The 22,402-nt window shown below is 44.4% G+C and overlaps 1 protein-coding gene across 2 annotated transcripts; it reads left to right on the top strand.

The window, feature by feature from the left end:
- Positions 1–11,419: 11,419 nt before the first annotated feature.
- On the top strand, positions 11,420–21,011 carry LOC120109301 (protein DEHYDRATION-INDUCED 19 homolog 2-like). Of its 2 annotated transcripts, none has more exons than XM_039123051.3 (6): positions 11,420–11,546; positions 11,714–11,833; positions 11,921–12,066; positions 14,041–14,118; positions 14,331–14,599; positions 20,574–21,011. In XM_039123051.3, exons 2-6 carry the CDS (start codon positions 11,761–11,763, stop codon positions 20,674–20,676), a joined length of 669 nt encoding a protein of 222 aa, XP_038978979.1. In that variant the 5' UTR covers positions 11,420–11,546; positions 11,714–11,760; the 3' UTR covers positions 20,677–21,011. The 2 variants fall into 2 exon arrangements, with proteins under 2 accessions (XP_038978979.1, XP_088573108.1); XM_088716982.2 differs by having other exon boundaries at positions 11,426–11,539.
- The last annotated feature ends 1,391 nt before the right edge of the window (positions 21,012–22,402 follow it).

The following is a 22,402-nucleotide window of genomic DNA, read 5'->3' on the forward strand; positions in this document are numbered from 1 at the left end:
TGGCTTATTTGGGACTTAATTTAAATTCAAATGGCTTCCTTGTTTGGGCGTCAGGGGCTGTCTAAACTTGGCTCCCTTTGGCCATGTGCTGCAATGAGGTGGGCACTCGAGATTTGCTATCGGTGTGGCTTGTGCGCGTGTCGTGAGCTGAGGCTGCCTTCTGCCCGGGCGCGGCCTGATTTGGTTGCTGCGCTGGGTGGCTGGGCTGCGCTGCCTGATTTGCTGTGATATCCCATCCGATTTGTGAGGATTTGCTGTTGTCGCCCTTGCTCCCTTAGATCGCTGGCGTGGCCTCCTTGTGCGTGTTCATCCTGCGGCGTGTTGCATCCTGGCTGCCAGTGTCCTCTCCTGCCGGATCGCTATGGAAGAGCCCGCAGGCTCCTCCTTTGATTTTGCACGTGCGCTTTCCTTGTTTGCTTCGGCGCTGATGCCTGGCTGCTTGCCAAGTGTCTCTGTCGGTTGGCTTTGGCCGGGCGCAATTTGGTAATGACTTTCCTTGTTTGCTTCCGCGCGCTGATGATTGCCACTTGTCTCTTGGTTGCGCTCCTGGCTGGGCTGACCGTGGCTTTCCTTGTTTGGCCTTGCACGCAGATGGTTGCCACTTGTCCCCGGTGTGCGCTCTTGGTCGGGCTGACTGTGGCTTGCCTTATCTGGCTCTCGGGCGCGCGCATGCTGTCTGGTCCGGGTCCGATGTGCGCGGGCTCGGATGCCTTGCTGTGTCTTTGGCTGGGCTTGACCCGTGCGCTAACCTTGGATTGGTCTGGCTTGGGAGCGCTCGGCCGGATGCAACCTTAGTCGAGCCTTGTGCTTGCTGTGCCCTCTGTGCGTGTGCTCCCAACTGCGCACGCATGGGCTGGTGCCCCTGGTTGCCGCCCGTGTCCATGCCCATGTCTGGCGTGCGTGAAACCCATCGTTACGCGGGGGCTAAGTGCTGGCGAGGAGCGGGGAGGCGGCCTTGCTGTGCACTTGCCGTTCCTGGGCCTGGCGAGGTTCGGGCGCGCTGGGCGTGCGCGGGCGCAGGGCGCGCCGGGCGGGCGCGGGCGCTGGTGCGCGGGGCCCTAGGTCGGCCTGGCGCTTGGGCATTGGCCAGCCCGAGTTCTGCTCGGGTGCGCGGAGGCCTGCGCGCGGCTGGGAATGCACGCGCAGGGCTGCGCGCGGCTGGGCGTCGGCCTCATGGCCGCGCGCGGGCGGGCGCGCGGGTTGGATGCCGCGCGCGGACGGGCGTGCGTGCTGGAGGTTGCGCGTAGGTGGGCGCGCGAGCTAGAGGCCGTGCGTAGGTGGGCGCGCGAGCTGGAGGCCGCGCGTGGCTGCGTGCTCCTGTGGGCGTGCGCGCTGGCCGCGCCTCTGCAATGGGCGCGCGCAGTGGGCTGCGCATGCCGTGGGTCGCCTGGGCGCGCGGTTGGCCGCGCGCTGCTGTGGCTGGTCATGCGCGCGGTCGGCCGTGCGTTGCTACAGTGGGCGCAGAACCTCGCGCAGCGCCTGCTTGGGGCTGCGCCGGTGGCTGAAATGGTCGGTCACTGCTTGGGCAGACCTCCAAACAGTGGATTTGACCCGGGCGATGGTCTTGGCCGAGGTTGGCCTCGGCCAAACACTTGAAATTTTGGCTTGGCGGGCTGAGGTGTCTATCATCTCCCCCTCCCTGGAGAATACCCTTGTCCTCAAGGGTGCTGTCGAGCAAGGGACTCCCTTCCTTGCAAGAGAGGGCGTTGGCCACCTTGTTTTCCCTCCCTGGTTGGTACACAATATCATATTCAAAACCAAGTAACTTTACCAGGAATTTTTGCTGCTCCGGCGTCACAATTTTTTGTTGTAGAAGATGTCGGAGGGCTTGTTGGTCGGTGACAATAGTGAAGCGTCGTCCTAGTAGGTACGGCCTCCAAACTTTGACGGCGTGTATGACCGCGAGTAGCTCCCTTGCATATGTGCTCCATGCTTTTTTCTGCGGCCCAAGAGCTTTGAAAATGTATGCTAAAGGCCGCTTGTCTTGAGCTAGAACCGCGCCATATCCTTCATTGCTTGCGTCGGTGAAGACTTGGAAGGGTTTGCTGAAGTTGGGTAATGCAAGCACCGGGGTTTGGATCATGGCTCTCTTGAGGTCTTCAAATGCTTGGCATGCGGCTGGGGTCCATGCAAACCCATCATTTTTTAACATGGCCGTGAGGGGTTTTGCAATAAGGCCATAACCCTTGACGAAGCGTCGGTAGTAGCCGGTGAGCCCTAGGAACCCCTTCAAGGCCGAAACATCCTTGGGCAATGGCCAATCTGTCATGGCTTCTACTTTTCGGGTGTCAACTCGCACACCATTCCCGGATACCACATGCCCAAGGTAGTCAAGCTCGGTTTGAACAAAGGCGCACTTGGAAGGTTTGATGAAGAAGTGATGTTCTTCCAAAGTGCGCAAAACGAGATCTAGGTGCCATATGTGCTCTTCTATGGTCTTGGAATAGATCAAGATGTCATCAAAGAAGACAATCACAAATTTTCTTAGGTGCGGCTTGAATACCTGGTTCATGGCTGCTTGGAAGGTGGATGGTGCATTGCAAAGCCCGAAGGGCATGACCAAGTATTCGTAGTGGCCGGAGTGGGTGCGGAACGCCGTCTTGTGGACATCTTTGTTGCGCATCCGGAATTGATGGTAGCCGGCCCGGAGATTCAGTCTTGTAAAGTATTTGGCACCGTGGAGTTCGTCGAGCATCTCATCCACGGTCGGGATTGGGAATCGATCCTTGATGATGGCCTCGTTCAAAGCCCTGTAGTCAGTGCAAAATCTCCAAGACCCGTCTTTTTTTCTTACCAAGAGGACCGGTGATGAGAACGGGCTGGTGCTTGGCCGGATAAACCTTGTTTCAGCATGTCTTCGACTTGTCTTTCGATCTCTTCCTTCTGAAAATGAGCATACCTATAAGGAGGCACGTTGATTGGCTTGCTTTCCTCCTTAAGGCGGATGGGATGATCGAAGGCGCGTTTGGGCGGAAGTGTTGTCGGCATGGCTAGAACTCCTTGGTGCGCTTCAAGTAATGACCGCACTTGAGGTGGCAAGTCTTGCAAATCATCCTTTGGTTGAGGTCCCTCTGCAGCCACTCATTGTTTGGACATCACGATGGCGAAGCAAAGGGCTCCCCCTCGGCACAAGCGCTGGATCATGTTGGCTTCGCACGACCGAACTTTTTTGTGGTTGAGTGCTGTCCACATCTTCTTCCTTCCATTGAGCCGAAATTCCATGGTTATGGTATTGTAGTCTATCACTACTTTACCAATGCCCCGAAGCCATGCATTGCCAAGGACTACATCCAAACCTACAAGTTGTAGCACATGCAAATCTGCATAAATTCTAACCCCTTGGATGTTGAGCCGAACATCTTTGACAACTTCTTGGCACTTGAGTCTTTCGCCGCTTGCTACTTTGACTTCGAATGGCTCGGTGGCTGCCCCTTTGAGTCCTACACGCTGCAAGGCCCCCAGATTGATGAAGTTGTGGGAGGATCCGTTGTCAATGAGCAAGGACACTTCATGCTTGCCTATCCATGCCGTCATCCGCATGGTTGAAGGTCGCTGCACACCGGTGAGCGCATGAAGGGATAGTTCGGCGTCCTTCGGTATGGGGCTGATGGGGTGGTCTTTGATGGGATCATCCTCCTCCGAAGAGCTGCTGGCAGTGGCGGCATCATCATCTTCCTCTCCGCTGCTGTCAATGTGCAGTACATAGGATTGGCCGGGTTTGCAGCGGTGACCCTTTTCCCACTTGGTGCCGCACTTGAAGCACAATCTCTTCTTGATGTACTCTTGCACCTCATCTCGGCTGAGCCTCTTGACATCAAGGGGGTTGCTGTTTTGAAGTGGATGTAGCGGCCGGTTGTGGCTTGGAGGTGCTTGCCGCCGGTTGGTATTTGGATGGCTGCGGTTTAGAGCTCTCCTTGGTCGGCCGCCGGTCATGGATGTTGGCTTGATCAAGGATCTCCGCCATCCTCATGGCTTCTTGAAGGCGGGTGGGCTGCTTGAGCTTGATTTCCTTGGAGAGCCAAGGCTTGAGCCCGTCCACGAAGGTGCCAAGTAATGCCTCTTCCGGCCAACCCTCCACCATGGTTTGTAGTTGGCGAAACTTGTCGATGTATACTTGCACCTTGCCTTCTTGCTTGAGCTTGGCCAATTAGCCATGGAGATTGATGGTTGGTGAAGGCCCCCATTGGTTCATGAACTCTTGAACAAAGGCCGTCCACCCCAAGTAGTTCCCCTCTTTTTCATAAATATTTCTTAGCCACCTCCACTACCTATTGGCTCTCCCCTCAAGATGGTAGCTAGCTAAGGTCACCTTCTCTTCTCTAGGGACTCATATACTTGAAAATATTGCTCGACTTTATCGAGCCACTCATAAGGATCCCCCCTCCAAATGATGGAAACTCAATCTTAAGTTTTCGGATCCCCCTTTCATTTGGACCGAAACCCCTAGCATTTCCTTCATGGTTCACCCGATCTTCCCCCCTTCTTCCTTCATGTGCATGTTGGCCATGAGGCCTCCATGGATTGGGACTCCTCACGGGTTCACTCATGTGTCCTTCCATGCTCCTTGGCCGATCCTCCAAAGGGATACTGTTGCGGGGACGGACGCTTTGGCCGGAGCCTCGCGCAACAGCATAGCCCACATTAAGCTAGCAGAGAAAGAGGACCGCGTTCCTCCCGAGGTATTGTCCGCTTTGGGGGTCGAGCGTACCCGGAGCCCTCCTCACGGTTTTGTCCCACAAAAGGCGCCTCGAGAGGAAAGGGCACCACCCCCCTATTAAGGCACGGAACCTTTCCGCTACTAGCCGATGTGGGACTAAATTCAAGGCCCCCTCCCCCCCCCACAACATAGCCCCCCCAGCGGGAAGGTTCCGGCCAGGTTTTACCCCAACGGGCCCCCACAGTCCTGGAGGGTAGTCAATGGCGCTGACGGGGGGAGACTGGTGCCCTCACGGGTTTGCCCTTCAAAAGGCGCCTCCTTAGGGAAGGGTGATTGAGCCCCCCATTATATGGCACAGACCTTCCCGCTACATGGCCGATGTGGGACTAAATTCGGGGAACCCCCCGTAACAGATACCATCGGCCCATCTATCAACAATTGTTTCTCCACATTCAACTCTTCCTCCTCTCCTTCTATCTTCTCTCATTTTTCTTTCTCCTTCATTGACATTGTTTTCATTTTCTGCAAACCGCCTCTCTAGCCTCTCTATGTTGGCATTTCCCTCTCTTCTTATGACGGCCAATGTGGTCACCAAATGCTCCAACACCCGGCTAACTTCAGCATTGTTGTTTTCAATGGTTTCAAAGAGCCGTTGCGGGTTAAATGATCCACTACCCGACTCCATGAAACCTAACCCCTTACAATCAGATTTTTTTTTTTTTTTTTACAGATTTACAATAACTTTCAGATCTGATTTTCAGATCTCAATGCAAGAACAATGGAGAGTATAGATCTGAAAAGTTAGAGGATACCCTTGAGATTGTCCTTCCGTGGATTTGGACTGAAGCCGATCACCCGACGATCTCCGTTGAAGACTCTCAATGAAAGCACCAGTGTTGGCCCGCGGGGCTTTGCGGTCCCAAACCCCGCGCTAAGGTTGAGGATTTGCCGTGCGTTGGGACCGTCTTGAAGTGGGTATCTCTCTTCCTTCTTGCTGCCGATGGAACCTTGCCTATGCTCTATCTCTATGGGCGCTCGGCAAAGGGAAAGAATCAATGTATGGGGGTGAATTGCTAAAAGCAAATGACTCTATTTCAATCAAGCAACGATTACATAGGACTCTTGGCAAGATCCGGAAGGAACCTTGCGACGCCTAAACAATCTAAGGGGAGTGATATTCTCCTCCTTAGCCCAAGCCTTTCGGCCGACAAACAAAGGGATACAACCCTTGACACAACTTGAAATCAAAGCTATTGGTAGATGATAGATGCCGAACTAAGGGTCCTAAAGGCTCCTTTTGTAGGCCGAGTGCCTTGGCTTATTTGGGACTCAATTCAAATTCAAATGGCTTTCTTGTTTGGCCGCCAGGGGCTGTCTAAACTTGGCTCCCTTTGGCCATGTGCTGTAATGAGGTGGGCGCTCGGGATTTGCTGTCGGTGTGGTCTGTGCACGTGTCGTGAGCTGAGACTGCCATCTGCCCGGGCGCGGCCTGATTTGGTTGCTGCGCTGGGTGGCTGGGCTGCGCTGCCTGATTTGCTGTGATATCCCACCTGATTTGTGGGGATTTGCTGTTGTCGCCCTTGCTCCCTTGGATCGCTGGCGTGGCCTCCTTGTGCGCGTCCATCCTGCGGCCTGTTGCATCCTGGCCGCCTGTGTCCTCTCCTGCCGGATTGCTATGGAAGAACCCGCAGGCTCCTCCTTTGATTTTGCGCGTGCGCTTTCCTTGTTTGCTTCGGCGCTGATGCCTGGCTGCTTGCCAAGTGTCTCTGTCGGTTGGCTTTGGCCGAGCGCAATCTGGTGATGACTTTCCTTGTTTGCTTCCGCGCGCTGATGACTGCCACTTGTCCCTTGGTTGCGCTCCTGGCTGGGCTGATCGTGGCTTTCCTTGTTTGGCCTTGCGCGCGGATGGTTGCCACTTATCCCCGGTTTGCGCTCTTGGTCGGGCTGACCGTGGCTTGCCTTGTCTGGTTCTCGGGCGCGCGCATGCTGTCTGGTCCGGGTCCGATGTGGGCGGGCTCGGATGCCTTGCTATGTCTTTGGCTGGGCTTGACCCGTGCGCTAACCTTGGATTGGTCTGGCTTGGGAGCGCTCGGCCGGATGCAGCCTTGGCCGAGCCTTGTGCTTGCTATGCCCTCTGTGCGTGTGCGCCCAACTGCGCACGCATGGGCTGGTGCCCTTGGTTGCCGCCCGTGTCCATGCCCATGTCTGGCGTGCACGCAACCCATCGTTGCGCGGGCGCCAAGTGCTGGCGAGGAGTGGGGAGGCGACCTTGCTGTGCACTGGCCGTTCCTGGGCCTGGCGAGGTTCGGGCGCGCCGGGCGTGCGCGGGCGCAGGGCGCTGGGCCCTAGGTTGGCCTGGCGCTCGGGCGTTGGCCGGCCCGGGTTCTGCTCGGGTGCGCGGAGGCCTACGCGCGGCTGGGCATGCGCGCGCAGGGCTGCGCGCAGCTGGGCGTTGGCCTCATGGCTGCGCGCGGGCGGGCACGCAGGTTGGATGCTGCACGCGGGCGGGCGCGCGGGCTGGATGCCGCACGCAGATGGGCGTGCGTGCTGGAGGTTGCGCGCAGGTGGGCACGCGGGCTGGAGGCCATGCACAGGTGGACGCTCGGGCTGGAGGCCGCGCGTGGCTGCGTGCTCCTGCGGGCGTGCGCACTGGTCGCTTCTCTGCAATGGGCGCGCGTAGTGGGCTGCGTGTGCCGTGGTTCGCCTGGGCGCGAGGTTGGCCGCGCGCTGTGTGGCTGGCCGTGCGCGCGATCGGCCGTGCGCTGCTGCAGTGGGTGCAGAACCTCGCGTAGGCGCTGGGCATGGCCTGCGCAGGGCTGTGCCGGTGGCTGGAATGGTCGGCCACTGCTTGGGCAGACCTCCAAGTAGTGTATTTGGCCCGGGCGATGGTCTTGGCCGAGGTTGGCCTCGGCCAAACACTTGGAATTTTGGCTTGGCGGGCTGAGGTATCTATCACCCTGCGCTAGTTTAAGGAAATAAAGTTGCGTCATCACTAACTCCTGCGATTTTGGTGTAATGGTAGCGCTTGATCCTGATAAAAATTAACATAATTCCCAATATTTTTGATCTTCTTTTCAATTGACTCCTTTTGAAATAAGTTAGTAAACTTTATGGAGATTTATCGATATTTATTTTGAGAAATAATGGATAAAACATGGAAGAATAGTATTGGTAATATATCGCATGGACTTGTTGAATATAAGAAATATGTGTAAAGATTGACAAAGACTCAGTGACTTCCAGTTAAGTTAGACATAGAATGCATTCACTTGAAACCAACCTAAGTTTGATTGAAATCCAAGAAGCTAACTTGTTTTAGCTAGGGTTTTTTTATTCTTGAAGATGACTTTCAAAAAATGCATTGGAGTTTTTATTACCATGTTAACTTTTAGGCCCCTGCCCTACATCAGTAATATATAATAATAATTTTTGATGAAATAAACTTATAACCAATTTCATTGAACCTGCTATTCTTGTTTTAAGGTGTAACAAGTTATAATAGATAAAGAACAAATATAAAATCTTGTGAGAGTTAAATTTCATCTATCAAAACATTATATGAGATGAATATAAGAAATTATCTGCCATTCAAGCAATATAGCATATTACGGTATCAAGATTTTGCTAAAGAAGATTTTCATAGTCATGAATGATATTATGACTTGAACAAGGAGAATCAATGCATTATTATAGAGCTCATATTTAAAGAAATCAAATATACATAGCCTTTCTTGCTATCAATTCAACCACTTGAATAAAAAAGGATAAAAAAGTTATTTTAATCCACCTTAATAGCAAACATCCATCTCCATCACCCTTAATTCCTAAATATATCGTCCCATCCATTATATCTTTCCTCCTCATTACATAGTGTTCTAATCCTGGCTAAGCAAGCAATAACATCGAACTATGATTTGTTATATTAAAGGCGTGGAATTTAGTTATACCGGTACAATTTGGAGCATCCAATCTATTAAAACCTAGAACTGCAAGTAGGTTGGTTTAAGTCTTTCTGGTTCGAGCAGCTCTAAATTTGTGAGGTAGGTCCAATTCACGCAATTATAATGCAAGTTAGAATCAAAAATCCATCCATGTCCTATTGGGTGGGGTCTAATTTCACGAGATACATACTGGACCCATGGTTGGATCTTCATTTGAGATCCAAAGTTTGGTTTCAACTTTGGGCATGTCAGGTCTAGTAGCCCAGGCACGTAGCTAATTGCATGCATGGGACATCCAATGAACGTGCATGCATGTGATTCAAAATACATGCCAACTTTGGGTATGTCAGGTCTAGTAGCCCAGAGATATAGCTAGTTGCATGCGTGGGACGCTAACGAATTATTAGAAATCAATGCACCCACACCTCAATAACTACTACAACTGAGTATGACCGTTACCTTGTCCCGTTATCTTATCCACCACACCATAATACAAAAGCCTTCTATTTGTCTCGGCTCTCTCTTTTCATTCCTCCATTGTCGATCCCTCACTCCACCAGGTATTAATCTCTATAAGCAGTCATCTCGAAGTTCCTCTCTCTCTCTCTCTCTCTCTCTCTCTCTGGGATAAATCTTACTATTTTAGCTCAGTCGTTGTTCTACTTTTTCACGAATTGTCATCCAACTGGTTTGAGGAAGTTTATATACAGTGCGGAAAAACTCCGTTAGAGTTAGAAGATTTATTAATTTCTAAAATTTGAAGCAGTTTGTGCCTTTTTTTTAAGTAAAAAAAACATAGCAAAGCCTTTTACATTATTTCATGTAGGGCTGCAAATGGGTCGGATCGGGTTGGATCCTGAGCGACTCCGATCCAATTCGATTTTTTGTTCGGATCCTAATTTTGGATCCAGATCCGATCCGGTTGAAAATCGAATCGGGTGGGATTCATGCCTATAAATTTTGACCCGACGGATCATTCGAGTCGGATCCAGATCGGATTCGGATCTATGCATTTTTATATTCAAAGTTTCACGATATAATAATAAATAATATCAAGCAATTATTGTCCTAATTCCTTTTGGAAAAGGAAATAGATATTTTACTAGATAAGCTATATTCATATGTTTAAATTCAATATTCTCTAAATTCAACAAGTCGGTCCCAAACATTAATGCAACATTCTCTAAAAGAAAAACTGACCCAAAAAAAATAGGTCGGATAGTTTTTTCCATCATGTCGGTAAAGGATTTTCCAAGATAAAAAAGGGTCCGTGGGGCACCTAGTCGTTATGTCATAATAGATCCGAACACTTGCCTCAAATCGACTTTAATATCATAATTACTCTAGTGAATAACTAAATTGAATAAAATAGATAGATAGGGGATAGAAAAGAAAAGGACTAATTATAAATAAAATATTTATCTTTCAGAGGTTCACTAATCGGGTCCGGATCGAGATTAGGTGGACCTGATCCGACTTGAAAAATAGAACGGGTCCAAATTTAGGGCCTAACCCGGCCCCGCGGGTCCTAAAATTCGGGTTGGGTTGGGTCGGGTCACGGGGCTATCCGACCCATTTGCATCCCTAATTTCATCCGTAAATAAATGGAAATATTGTCCTTGGATTTATCCACAAAAAAAAAAAAAAAAGGCAAATGGTCCTCTTTTTTCACACGGAGGAAAAGGGAGATTCACAAAAAAAAAAAAAAAAAAAAAAAGGTTTAAAACACATGTTTTGAGAGAGTCGATTTGAGGACCTCTTGGTTATTAAACGGGAATTCTAACCGAGCGAGCAAAGAAGCAAACCGTGTGCTTCCCCCATATGTGTCTTAAGTCCCTCGCACAAATCTGAACACATATCCTCACCTTTTTCATCTGTGCCACGTGGGCTCTTCCTCGCCGCACAATCAGCACGCTGCAACAAGATATGCTATCATGTCTACCTCAGAGAACAGCCCATCCAGCAAATTGTCCCATGTAACCTAATCAATTCAAACGGCCCCACGGGCCTCCTGCATTTCTATCGGCTAAATCAGCTGTATGCTGCACAAAAGCTCATACTCAATCCTTCCCGCGTAGCAGGGTTAGAAAAGATGGTCGCGGATGACTTCCACCGCAAGCTTGGGGTCGGAATCACTTCAACGCCCCACGTGGCGTGTCTGCGAACCACGAGGAATGAAAGACGAAACTTGATTTCCGAGGGTGCGCATAGAAACTAATATGCGAATACCAAAATCTGCCGCCCGATCCACTGGAAAGAAAACGCGTTTCTCGTAAACGCCACGCGTTTCCCATTCCGATAGCGTATATCATCTGAGAAATTCGTTGAGAAACGCTCAGTGCACGGTTCGAACGTCAAGGACCAGACAATATTTGGGTTCCCTTCCGTCCTTTATGTATGCCGGGAACCATACACCTGCCACTAATAAAGGAGGGCGGGAATCTTAGGAGAAACGAAAAGCCGAGACCATGGAATATATTTCTATCGTTTAGCAAACCAGTTATCCTAGAAAAGCTCTATGCGGAAACAATTTGCGCCGTCCAATTTGATCTAAACCTATCACCAGACGCATCTACGTCCGATCTCGATCCCCGCATAAACACACCTATCCAAGTTTATTATGCGTGCAATCCTAGCAACCGTTTCCCGCGTGGATTCCGACCCAGCTGAATGATACCATTTAGATCAGCTACCGGTCGGACAACGGCGGACATTCTTATGGACGATCCATATTTCACCACGTGCAGCAGATCTAGTGGCATTATCGTCGTTCCGCGGGCTATCGGGACTATTTGTAATTCCACTACTGGAAAGCTCACCTTGGAGGCTTCGAGGGTCGGTGCCCTTCGGCCCTCGTAGTGTCGTCTTCTGTCTTCTTATCTCTTCTTCTCCCACGAGAGTGTTTGCCGAGCTCTTTCGCCCCCTTTTTCTCGCAAAAAAGGTTTCGGGTATCTCTCTCATCCGTCTCTCTGTCACCGTCTTCTTTTCTTCTTCCTCCCCCACGAAGCATTGCCGTGCTTTTTTGCCCCTTTTCTTCTCTCGTATCGCCCTTGTAAATTTATACGAGGGTACGAGGGATTGGTGGTTTCTTGATCGGTTTGTACTCGCTTCCCAGGGGAACTGAGCCTTGGATTGGAGCAGCACCGGAGGGAGAAGGAAGCCATGGAGGCCGATTCATGGAGCCGCTTATCTGCCGCCTCGAAACGCCACCAGTCCGCTGTTCAGCCTCGATTTGGTGAGGATTGAGTATCTGGTTGTGGATTATGTGAGTTTTGGTTTCCTTTTGTGAGAGTGGGGTTTGATTGGGTGTTTTGGCTGGTAGATCTGTACCTTGGGTATGAGGAGATCGATGGAGCGGAAGAGGACTCGAGAGCGGAGTTCCCGTGTCCATTCTGCTCCGAGGATTTTGATATAGTGGGGCTGTGCTGCCACATCGACGACGAGCACTCGGTTGAGGCTAAAAATGGGGTATTGTCTCCTTTCTGGTTCTTTTGAGATTCGAAGATGCACCAGAGCTGCTTTTGTTTTCACATATTGAGGGGAAAAGAGTTTTTTGGGGGATTTTTGTGTAAATATTTGATCAAAATTGGATTTTTATGGGGTCTTGCTGGGAAAAGTTGGATTTTGAAACATCTTCTTGATGGAATGAACGGTAGTTAAGGGGAAAAAATGGATTTTTAAGTTTTTGGAAGTGATATTTATTACGTGCTAGGTTGTTATAAGGTTTTTCTGTTGTCTGATTCTGAAGCTCTTGTTTTCATTTATCTGTAGCTGGATTTTTGTTATTTTCTGTACTCATTCTCCAATGATGCTAAAAATTTTGTCATATAGCTCCTTGCTCGGTTGTGAATGGTTCTAATTTTCTATCACTCGTATATGACAAATTGATTATTTAGGATTTCCTGTATGAATGCATTGTCTGCCGAAGCTCTTTTTGGAAAGCAATTATGTATGCAATCATTATGAATGGATTCTGATATTTCCCTTTCATTATGACATGAGCTTATAGTGAGCTTTTAGGTAAATTAGGGATTCAAGGTTAGTCTTGTATAACATCGTGTCGATAGTGGTTCTTGCTTGCTTGCTTCGTTAGAAATTGAGTAGGCATATATGGTAATTTTTGTTGTCTTTTTCCACCTCTTTGACAGCTGCCATGAAGTGTCCAGACAAGCAAGCATGGACTGGTATGCTGTCACTGATGGTCTACCATGTCCATGCTGCTTTAAGAGTTTGCTGGATAAGCAGGGTGGACCAATCTTAAACTGTAAACTGAAATGGATTTTATAGATTGCTTTTCTAAGTTAAAAAATGTTCGCATTTAGTGAACCATGGTTGGATAAAAAACTACTACACGAATCATTTTTCAAAATTCTATAAAAAAAGAGTAAATTTCTCTTGTTAGTCATTGAAATACTATATTTCCTTTTGGCCTTTAGATTTGCATCTTTGCTTTTAGATCTTACTGATATATTACAGAAACAATCATTGGACATATGTTGGACAATGCAAAGGGACTTTCGACCATATCCATCATGTGCCATGCACCTGGAAAGTGGGGGATGGTTGTAATGAAGAGATATACTAGGAAGTGAATAAGGCAGCAAAAATGAAGTTTTTATCTTCAATTTTGATTTATAATTTACAGACACAACCTACTGTGCTTTCTGACGTGCATAGCATGTGCTTCATTCGAGTTTTCAATGCTAATGCAGTAAAGTAGATGTTGGTGTTGCCAAAACTGTTTGATGTTTTTTTTCTGGCTCCTGTTAAGCATTTTGGGTTGGTTTAGGTCCTTCACAGTAAATCTGAAAAACCTGGAATTATATGTCTGAGATCATCGGGTATCTATACTCCAATGTTGTTATATGAAAAGAAAAAAAAAGCACAGTTCTATTAGTTTAAGCAAGTTTAATCGATCTATTGTATTTTATTATATGAGTCGACCTACAAATTTTGAAGCCACAAAGTCTTCATCACCTTCTTTAGTGTGCATCAAATCAGATATTGCTTGTTGTGCATTAAAGGCCATATATATTTGATATATACCTGTGCTGTTTAGTGTTTCAATTTTCAGGTATGGAGTCATCAAATTTTAATGTATCTTACAACCCAGAAATACAAGTAAAATTCTGGTACCTTTTAGTATAAGTTAGCTATGTTTTAAAAGTTGCTTTTGTTTTAATTTGGTTGTACTTTTAATCAGAGTATGACTTTTTCAGGTTATTTTGTTTATTTTGCTTTCCTATTTGTTGGTAGGGATTGGAAGAAATTTTTTTTACTCTTATCCTTTCTTTGTTTATGATTGTTAAAAAGGCTAGGATCTTTGAACCCACATATAACAATCTTAGCCAATCATGGTGTTGCTGTCTGTTTATGTTTTTAATTCTTGGATGTGTAGCGGACTTTATTGTTGTTAGCATTGGATGTTGTTTCTTCTTTCAGGTATGTCCTGTTTGTGCAGCTAGGGTTGGGATGGACATGGTTGGGCACATAACTGTGCAGCATGCGAATTTCTTCAAGATATCCTTTCTTTACTTTGATTGTGGAGTGTTATATATGTTTCTCCCTTTTCTTTTTTGTTTTGTATCTAGTGGCACTGTAATTTCTTATTATTCTCTAAACCCTGCTTTACAAACTGAACTGTTAAGTCAAGCTATCTTTTCTATGTTCGTTTTGTGCAAATGTCCTGTTTGATAGAGTAATATGGTTTGAGTTCCTTAATAATAGCTAACATGCAGCGTAGGAGGAGATTCCGTAAAGGTTCATCAGGATCCCATTCTACACTCTCTTTGTTGAGAAAGGATCTTCGAGGGGGGAATTTGCAATCTCTTTTTGGGGGGTCTTCCTTTACAGTTGCTCCCTTGAATGCTGCGCCTGATCCATTGCTTTCATCATTCATTCTGAATTTTCCTGTTGCTGATTCATCAAAAGATGTAAAGCCTGAATCCTTGGATGATGGAAATTTGATTAACAAGACTTCAGAGGAGAAAGCAGGGGAAAGGTATGAAGCTTTGGCATTTCCTCTCAATTACATGCTCTTTTTCCTCACTGTTTTGATAATTCACACTGCTTCTCCAATAATTGAATGAGGGTTGGTTGTAATCCTTTGAAACTTCCCTGAGTTCCACATAATTACTTTAAAAACGTTGTGATTTTTGTAACATGATTAGAAAAAATGGTTTAGAATTACTTTCTAGTTTCTACTGTTTCTGATGAGTCATTTGTTTGTATAAGGACATGGCATGATATAAATTTGGTATATAAGAGGATAAAATATAACTTCTTATTTACAAGTGGCTTTAGATTCTAATAGTGCAGATACATGTTTAACTTCGTTTGTACCAATGCTGTTAGAGTTTCTAATCATACCTTGCTGTCAAATAAATTAATTATTCTCTCTTGTTCTGGTGCAGTCAGTTCTGATTACTTCCCGTAATTAGTAAGTCTGTTGTTATTATCTAGTTCTATGGTTTGTATTCTTTCTAGTGAATTTAATATGAACTTGTCAGACATTTTTCTGAATGTGAAGTCCTCACGTAATTGTCATTTATATGTGGAATTTTTTTATTAGTTGAAGGTGGAAAATGTTTTTTTGGTTTGTAAATGTTTTATTCTGGTAATGAGGTATTTTATCCAATTAAGGAGCAGTCATTATATAATTGTCTAGTTGCATTGTCTGTGCCTCTGTATTTTGCATCCATTCACTGTGCCTGTGACATCTCCTTTTAATTTTTAATGGTATTGTGTAGAGAACTTTGTAGGCTGTCATACTTAAGGTCTGGTCCACCAATCTCGATTTGATCGAAGATGCCTACAGCCCTTAAATTTGTACTTAGTTTGAGGGCTTTGATAGATGAAACAAATATGAAGTAATAAGGAAGATAAACCAAGGAGGAAAAAGAATTGAAGGATAAGAACCTCCAGGATGCAGTTTTTTTTTTCTTTGTTTTTTTTTTTTTGGGGTGGGGGGGAGTGAGGGACCAAAGTGCCCTTATGCAGGTGCCATCCATGCATATAGTTTGAAAACTAAATTGGCCTAGGAATTGGATAAGATAATTAAGGGATTTCATTTTCACTTGCAGAACATAAGGTTGCTTGTAATGTATTTGCATACTAATTTTCATATTACATCTTCATCAGGTTGCTGAGAAGAAAATGTTATCTCTTACATTTGGGTTCAGCTGTATAATTTCGAGACTTCTTTGAGCCATTATTCTGTATTGATTCTCTGTACTGGATCTGGATTCTGACTTCCTCGAGAAGATTTTATGGTAGTCCTTTTGGGGATTGTGATCTAGCCTAATCAGTGGATTGTTAAAGTTATCTAGTCATTAGACGACTTCTCTTGTTGGGCTCCTTTGGCTACTCAGGCTTATAGCAAATATTATGTCTAACCTGCTACTAGATAAGCTTATAAATTTTCCACCTAAGTGTGCCATGAGATCATTTATCAGATCTTCCAGTTGCATTACAGATTCTGTATTTTGATCCTATCATCATAGTTTTATTGTGCATGTTCTTCGAGGAAAATATTTTAGGAGTCACAAATTCTGGTTCTTCCTTAACTTGAAAACCATAATTGTTTTGCTGATATTTTTCAAATAAAGCCTGAAAATCCTGCTTCAAATTGAAAATTCTTATTCTTCTTGTTTTTATCTGATTCTTTTTAACTAACAAATGCTTGTATTTGCTCCATGTAAACTTCATGTAAATCATTGTGCAACATCAAGGGGATGGTTGTCATTGCTACCCTTAAGTAGAGACGTAAATGATATATAAAAACTCAATTGCACGACCTGATTATTTTATAGGATCCAATTTAAGTTGTTGATGACCATCGAAGATGGAGTTTATATAGATGATCTGATTCCTTATTGGATCTAACTTGGACGTAGCTATATGAAAATACGACAACCCGAATATATATACACATACTACACACACACAAACACGTAACTCCCCTTTTCCATGTTTGGATTTGTGCTTTTTTTCTCATGCATGCTCTCCTTACTCTCGCTCACTGCCGTTTCAGTTCCAAAATCCCAGCTGACACTTAGGTTTTGATGTTTCACAAATTGAATATAAATGGAAATTTAAATAGTTTATGAAGTATTTGGATTTTTTTTGGGAAAACCAATCATTCACTTGTCATATCATGCTCCTTTTCCACTGCAATTTGCCAGCATCTCGCTATATGGAGGGCTATTATGATAAGAGTCCTTTCAGTTTTGGGAATTGCTATCTCTTGGCTTGTTTTCCTGCTGAAATCATGTGCTGAATTGAACCTAAAGAAAAATAACTTGAATATGATTATTAATCAGTTTTTGGTGTGAGTTCAAGTTTACTTATTTTTATGGATCCAAAATCCAAATCCTAGTTCAATTTTTCATATCAAGTTTGGATGCAGATACGCTATGGATCCGACCTGATTCTGGCCCCATTTACAGTCCTACCCTTAAGTCACTTAACAACTAACTTATGTGCTGTTCAATTTTGCAACAGTACAGAAAGGATTCAAATAGTCCACCCTATATATCTGCATGTTCTTTGGTGACTAAACGAACTTTTATTTTGTTACCTGACTGTTTAATGAACATGGTCAGTCTGTTCCATGGCTAACTTCCATCTCTCGGTGGGTAGAGCTTCTTGGGTAGACTCAATGCTAAAGTAAAACTAAAGTGAGAGAAAGTTCAAATCAGGATTCAGAGTGCACAGGCACATGCTTTTTTCCAAAGACTGAGAAAATAGACTGAGAAAATTATCCTTATACATATTTGAGACTAGTGTCAGTAGAGTTGGATAATTTGGTTTTTGTGATATTTGGACCGACCTTGTTTATGCTGTGAAGAGGAGACACCTGTACTTTATGAGGAAGTGGAATAAGTAAACTAGACTTAGTTGGATGGATCATCTGCTTGCCTTTCATTTCGGAATACAAAGGTATTGAAACTATTTATTACAAAATAGTTCTCCGATTTTGGATTATCCATTTGGAGTTCAGGAATATCTCATGAAGAAACGGATGTAGCCCCAGTGTTAGGAATACATGGATTATAAGAAACAGATTGTTATCCTTCTTTTTTGCAGCAGGTTTGATATAAATTGGATTAAATAACAGGGGATGGAGAGGAGATTTCTTGGTCCTTCAGGCTTTAGGGGTAAAAGGACATCAGTGACTTGACAGACTCAGGTATCGAGGGCAATGCATAAGACATGCTTCCACAGGTAAAACGTGTCCCGAAAAAGCAGGTAAAAGACCTGCTGTTAGATGTGATTATATGAAGTAAGATGAAAAAGAAGTATGATGAAGGTAATGATAGGGATCTATAATTTGAAGGTCTAGTTACTGTATGAAGATTCTATCTAAATAGCGATAAAATGAGATGTCTCTTGGTCTGGTTATGTGGAGCTACGGAACAGATCTGGGGTTCAGATCTGTCACTGATTTGTCCATGAAGTAAGAAAGCAAAAGGAGGATGGGAAAAAAGAGTGAAATCTAAGGCTGATCATTTACCTTTTTTCTTTGAAAAAGCTAAGCAGATGCCCCCCCCCCCCCCCCCCCTCTTCTTCTCTCTCTCTTTTCCTCTCCTCTTTTCTGATTTTGAAGCAGCCAGTCATAATTGCAAGCTTATATTTCAGGGAAGATATAAAGGAATGAGATGTGGGTGTTGGTGTAGTTTTCCTAGTAGCTTCTGCATTTGATGGACTCACATGGAATTTTAAGCTATTGAACTAGGATTGTTACTATTGTCAGGTCTCAGTGAGTGATGAATGAACTACAGCACTTGTTTTGGGCTCTTCAATTACTAGGGCAAGAAGCATGCATGGTAAATAGATAAGAGAAACCAGCAGAAAGTGCTTCTTGTGAGTAATTTGTCTTTAGCTGGATGTATTGCGAATGTGAATGTTTATCTCATAATGATGTTAGCGAATTTGTTGTTTTACCAGCTGTGTCATTCTCATTTGGAGAAACCTTTTTTAAGGGACTGGATATGGAGTCAGGTGTAGTGTCTTTGTTATAGTTGTGAAATTTAAGAAGGTTTGATAGAGAAAAGGTAAGCTCACTTTTATAGACCAAGAGAATAGCAGTAAAACAAAATTAATGTCCTCTAGCAAGTAGACATCTTTTTCCCTCAGTCCCCCTACTATACAAACAGGTGGTGAAAATAGAAAGAAAAAGAGCATTTTTTATTGCTTTCCATCTTGAGCTGATCAATTTTTTTTAGGAAAAGCAAGCACTCCTTTTGCCCCCTGTCAAGTCATGGTTGTATTAAAAACAATTAGAGGGTGAATTTTAGGCCTCCTTTTGCTTAGTCTGCACTTTATTTGCAGTTTATAGGAGTACTACAGCTTTCTCTTGGCAATGGGACCAGAACTTCCAATGTGAACTTACAACAAAGCATACTATTTCTTATGGGTGTAGTCAATTGTCAATTAGAAGCCGAATAGTGTTCCATGCAGTGTAGAATCCTCGTGTTCCTGTACAATGGATTTTTCCATATTTATTTGGACACCAATGTTTAAACATGAAGAGGCTTTTTGATTGTTAATTTCTAATTATTCAATCCTTTTGGTGTTCTGTGTCCAACATAACCTATATGATGCAGTATAGGAAATCATCATCTTGTTTACCCATTTTCGTCTTCCCCTTAAGAAAATTGTTTCACATTCCTAAGCATATCTCACCACTGCAGATCCACTAGAATTACCTGTAGGAGCCCAGTCATCCCAGGCCCTGTAGAATATCTCATTCTAGTATTTCTCACTGATGTTTTTGATTATTCTGTCTCTGTTAATGCTTTTAGAACACCTTGATCAGCTCCTGAAACCCACCAATAGCGAGCTGTCTTCTTTATCAATTGGCTCAATTCAGACTCAATTCAACATGCTAATGCCTTTTATCATGCCCTAAACATCTACACATGATAACAGAATGCAAGTGAAAATGGCCTTCACAGGATCAGGCAAGTTGTCTACCCATCTTTCCTAGGCAACAAAGTGCAACAGATGGTTTTAAAAGCTGGTAACGGAGTCTGTACCAGTTTTCTGAAAAACAGGTACAGTGCTGGGTACCAATGCTGGTTTTTTGCCAGAATGGTACCGTAACATTCATACCTCCCCATGCTGATGGTTTTTAAAATCTAGGTTACAAGTATGTTTGTTTTAACTTTCACTTGTAGCAAGACGAGTATTATATTGAACAGCCCTGTTCTCTGTTATTCCCTCATTCTGTCTCCAGTGCTACTCCGCTCTGATTTCAGTTAAATTCACTTTTGTGGTTATTCAATTTTAGCCCAGTTCCCCAATCAAAGTAGAATCATAAGGATTTGGTAGAAACCAAATCCTCTAACTCATGTGTCATAGTCATTAAATATAAATATAAGTGAGTCATCCACATATCACAAATTCACAACTGGATTTGTGGGACAAAAGGTGGTCGGCAATTGAACCTTGACAAAGACCTTGCTTGGTCAGAATGTGCAGATGTAATAAAATCCTATGAAAGATTAAACTAATAAGACCTGGGATCATATACAACCTTTCTCAAAGTTGAGGAGCTTAGGAGTACTTGGGAGAGTGCTGCTGCTTAATTTGTAGCCAAAATTGCCTATGTATCTAATCTACCACACACACACATTATCAAGAGCGGGGAAAAGAAACCTTGTTCCCGTTACCAAAACCAGCAAGACCCATTGCTCAGCACTTAAGATTTTGCAAGAGGTCAAGACATTTTTTAATGTGCATTTAGCATTTTACCTTTCAAGCTGCTAAACACTTGGAAAATGGGAAATCTTGCTTGCATTATAGTGCCGAATGAGAGTTTAGGAAATGTTCAAACTTGGATTATCTACTGTTGAATTATTTGCTTAGACCCTGGCAAAAAGGGCTTTTCTTTCCACTCTTCTTGTTACCCAATTTACTTGTAGAAGAAAGTTTTACTTTATTTGCCTAAATCTTTGTTTGCCCTCTGCCAGTGTTGAGCCATCTCTATCCGAGAAAGATCAAGTGGAGAGAGGTCGGAGGAGTCACTTTGTGCGGGAGCTTGTGTTGTCCACGATATTTGATGATCCCATATGAAAAGAACCTTTTATTCTTGGTGACAATAACAGCAGCGGCGGCGGCGGCGGCTGTCGATGTTGATGATGCTGATGATGATGATCATGTGATGATGATAAAGCCTAAAGATGGTCCCCAGGCAGCTGCATTGTTGTTATCATGACACACCGGCCACTTGGACAGCAGGTTTATTTGGGAGGTGTATATTTAACCTGCCTTATTACTCTGGAGAGGAGAGCATGGAATGTATTATAATTATCTATTATTAGTATCTAGATTTGGAAGGATTCTTAATTCTCCCTTTAGTGGGCATAGCTATGCATATATGAAAAAACTATTCAATCGAGCTTGGTCAAGCATTTTTTTCAGTTTCTTCATAAAATAAAGTTTTAGACCTGTCGTCTTGATTTAATGGAGTATGCTTTAAGGGAGTATGCGTTTGCTCAAAAGATTTAATGGACTAAGCTGCTCATTGTTCTGGCCCTTGCGTCAGACCTTTTGCTACATGTGTTAATGTTACCTATCAGGCATATGATTCCAATGTGTGTTTGGCTATATTTTACATAACCATATATTCTGGCTGGATATATGTGGTGTAATGTTTGAGATAGTTGTGAGAGTTTGTGTTACTTTGGGAGATATTTCTGAAACATGAGCTTGGTTTGCAGGTGTTGGAGAGGCCATCAGCCTGCTAACTAAGAGTTCACTGAGGCTAATTGTCTGTTGGGGGAGGTATTAGCCATGATGTCTAGTTTTTAAGGTGCATGCACTGAACGACATCGATTTCTGATATAACAGCATGCGAGCTTGTAAACAAGTTGGAATCAATCAATAGATATAGTATTTTATTGGAGTGGTTATGGTAATGCTGAGCTTACAAAGAGTTATGGTAAGTTGATATATACTTAAATTTTGTCAGGTAGGTATTTCCTTCTACTCTCTTACCTTGCTGATGTGATCTGTAGCTGATGCCTCAGTTTCTTTGTAGATCTTAAGCGTAGACCCTCGTTATCACCATTTTACCATATCTTCTCTCACTGTATCTTCTATAGTTTAATTCTTAATTTGAGATAGAACCATTACAAGTATGTCTCTCAAACTCTGGAGTGTCCATTAAACTATGTAATGTTGAGGGATTGTGGCAATCCATGCTAATTTTCACTTGCATTTTATGCACCAGACTTAATAGAAATGTTGATGGTCTAGATTTAGGTCAAGTCAATATAAAATTTTCAATAGGACTAACTTGATGGCTCAGATCAAATCATGATAAAACCAGACTTACAATGTTTGGGTAGTTGCCATCCCCATTGATATATTCTACACCTTGCTGATGTTTCTAGATGCGTCTTTATTAGCATTTTTTGGAAGGCTATGTTTGACATCTGCCTGAATTCAGCTCCAGAGTGCAGGCTTTTATTAGCATTTTTTCCAAAGCTATGATGTTTCTACTTTCTAGTTTTGCCACGGCCAGAGCATTGACTCCAATAACAAGTTTGCTCTGTTATCTCATCTGTCCAATTTTTTGATGACCTGCTAATGAGTCTACTCAGGCCCCACATAATGTACTGATAGCCAGCATATGAAAGGTAAAAGCTAGGGTAACTTAAATGGTGAACGATCGTGCATCTACTTCATAATCTGGACATACTCCTTGCTGTTGATGTATGAAAGAAGTCTATCTTTGAAGTGATAATAACTGTGGGATCGGAGGTGTGTTGTTCTGGCTTGGTTTTATATAATGGCC

Source organism: Phoenix dactylifera, chromosome 2, assembly GCF_051530095.1.
Source record: "Phoenix dactylifera cultivar Ajwa chromosome 2, Ajwa_hap1_PhDact_Kaust_v1.1, whole genome shotgun sequence".
Taxonomy (NCBI): domain Eukaryota; kingdom Viridiplantae; phylum Streptophyta; class Magnoliopsida; order Arecales; family Arecaceae; genus Phoenix; species Phoenix dactylifera.